The sequence below is a fragment of the Vanessa atalanta genome, chromosome 5 (assembly GCF_905147765.1).
Source record: "Vanessa atalanta chromosome 5, ilVanAtal1.2, whole genome shotgun sequence".
Classification (NCBI taxonomy): domain Eukaryota; kingdom Metazoa; phylum Arthropoda; class Insecta; order Lepidoptera; family Nymphalidae; genus Vanessa; species Vanessa atalanta.
Genome location: NC_061875.1, coordinates 9,748,961 through 9,751,802, shown reverse-complemented (window position 1 = coordinate 9,751,802; position 2,842 = coordinate 9,748,961). Strand labels below are relative to the sequence as shown.

Sequence of the window (2,842 nt, the reverse complement as noted above, 5' to 3'; positions counted from 1 at the left end):
AGCCTGGAGGCGATCATTTCATTCCCAAGGTGTGCAGTCAACTAAAAAGTCATTAGTGTTGTAATATCCTTTAGCACACAAACGCTCTTTAACGATTCTTTTGAATTTTATAATTGAATAATTTTGAACGTTTTCTGGGATCCTGCTGTGAAAACGTATACATTGCCCCAAAAAAAGAGTTACTAACACTGTGTAATCGGGCACTTGGAGTAACAAGTTTATTCTTGTTCCTAGTGTTAATAGAATGTACGTCACAATTTCTGGGAAAATCATTTATGTTTTTGCGTACATACATAACATTATCAAAAACGAATTGAGAAGCGACAGTCTTTATTTTAATTTCTTTAAATTTAATAAATAATTTTGTTTCATGAGGTCAGGAAACACGCCACTAAGGACACATTTATTAAATATAGTGACAAGGTAGGGTGCGATTACACAGATTCGCCGTTCGGACGTCTTCGACTGAGGTTGTGTTGAATATTGCGATAAGATTTTACGATTTGATGAATTAAAACGACACCTGGCTTGTAAACTGGTTTTCGTTATCTCTGACGCGTAACATCTGGACTTTTTGCTTTGTATATGGACACTTGTTTTGTTTAAGGATTGGTTTTTGTTGTCGTGGAATAGATCTTTTTAGATCTTGTTTTTGTTTCAGTTTTTATAAATTAATATATATATAAATATATATATATATATATTTTTTTTTTTTTTCTTTCTTTCTTTTTGTTTGATGTTTTTATTTTTCGGCGATGGACGTCGACACTGAGTTGTCGTCCGACGCCTTGGTTGGCAGAAAACGCCCTCATGGGGGCCTTGCTATTTTTAACTCTGACTCTGACACGGAGACGGAGACGAGGTTAGCTGCGAAGAACAAGCCTGCCATTCGCGGCAAAACCGCGAAAGGACGTGGTAGTGGTCTTGCTCGGGCTAAGGCTGAGCTGAAAGCCAAGGCCAACGAAGCCAGAGAGGAAGCCTTCGAACGATCGCTGCGTAGTCGAGCGTTTCGAAAGGACGCTCCTCAGGTTGTTTTGGACTCCGAGGAATCCTCTTCCTCAGATGTACACACCGAGGATCCCACGAAGTTGGGTGCGGAGGAACTTCGAGCACAAGCTGGCCGAAGCGCAGCTCTCATTGTGGAGGTGGCCCAAAAATCCTCTAACTTAAAAGGAGGCTTTGCAAAGAGGCTGAGGGAGTCGGCGGCTGCACTGCAGGGCATTGTAGACGCCTTAGCATCTCGGACAGAAGCCGAGGAGACGCGAAAGCTCCGCGTTGATAATGGCCGCCTGCGCAAAGAGGTGGACAGCCTCAAGGCCGAGGTGAAAGCTCACCGCCGCGAGTTCGCGGAGATGCGGACCAAGGTGGCAGGGGCAAATGAGGCATCCGGCTCTGCACAGGATGCTCAGATGGAGAAATTTAAGGCCTCCATAATTTCTTCGCTCGGCGTTATGTTTAACGCCCGATTTGCAGTACTAGAGGAACGCTTGCCACCCGCAAAGATACAACGCCCTCCGTTAGCTGCGGATAAGAGGCGGGAGTCGGCGCAGCAAATTGCTGCGCCCTACGCGCAGGCAGTCCACCCGGCTCCACTGCCGAAAGTTACACCCGTGCCAAAGCGGGCGCCACGTGCTGCTCCGACAGCACCTATCGCTGGTCCTTCAAGCGACCAGACTACGTCGGAGACGATTCCACCACAGGTAGTCCAGGAGATTTCCTGGTCTACTGTGGTTAAAAAGGGAAAGAAGGGAAAGCAGGTTTCCCCCCCGGCTGTTACAACCGCCACGGTTGCGCCTACGATGCCTAAGGCACGTCATGCGGCCAAGTCCAAGCTGGCCGCTCCTCGTACAGCTGCAGTGGTTTTAACGCTGCAGCCGGAAGCGGAGCAGAAAGGCATCACGTATGCCCAGGTCTTGGAGCGCGCTGAGCAGAACGTGAAACTCGAAGACCTTGGGATCAATGGCGGGCTCAAAGTTCGACGCGCAGCGACGGGGGCTAGAGTGCTGGAGCTGCCGAGAGCACAGACAGAACAGGCGGAGAAATTAGCCGACAAGCTCCGCACTTTGTTGGATGGGGTGGCCAACGTTGTTCGCCCCATAAGAAAGGTGGACATTAAGGTGACGGGGTTAGACGACTCCGTCACTAAAGAAAAAATTATTGCCGCAGTCGCTCGCGAGGGGAGTTGCCCCGCTGAAATGTTAAGGTGTGGAGATATTTCACGCGGGCCCGGTTATATGGGTATGGTCTTTGTGTCCTGTCCGATAGCTGTGGCGAAGAAGCTGTCTGATGCCGGTCGTCTCTTGGTTGGGTGGAGCTCGGCCAGGGTGTACGTGCTGGAACAGCGCCCTCTGCGCTGCTATAAGTGCATGGGCCTTGGTCATACAAAGGCGCTCTGCCCATTCAGTGCGGAACGAGGAGGCCTTTGCTACCGGTGCGGCGTTGATGGCCACAAATCGGCTGCATGTACCGGGAAGCTGCGGTGCGCAGTGTGCTCAGACGCCGGCAAGCTCTCCGGGCACGTGATGGGGTCGAGGGAGTGTAACCCCCCCATCACGAAAGGTAAGGTGGTCCGAGATAACCAGACCACCGCCAACTTGGGACGGCGCCAGGCCGAGGAGGAAGCTGCAATGTCAGTATGAGCGTAGACTTCAGCTTCCTTCAGACGAATCTCAACCACTGCGCCGGGGCTCAGGACCTACTGCTGCAGTCCATGGTGGAGTGGGGGATCAACCTGGCTGTGGCCTGCGAGCCCTATTACGTTCCGCCCTTAACTCATTGGTTAGGGGACGTGGACGGCACCGTGGCGGTCCTCACGAGAAGCGGAATAGGTCCACCCCTTTCA

General features: G+C 51.0%; 1 protein-coding gene across 1 annotated transcript; it reads left to right on the top strand.

Annotated features, from left to right (window-relative positions):
• Window positions 1-755: 755 nt before the first annotated feature.
• On the top strand, window positions 756-2,639 carry LOC125064408. Its single transcript, XM_047671399.1, has one exon. The coding sequence runs from the start codon at window positions 756-758 to the stop codon at window positions 2,637-2,639; it is 1,884 nt and encodes a 627-aa protein (XP_047527355.1).
• The last annotated feature ends 203 nt before the right edge of the window (window positions 2,640-2,842 follow it).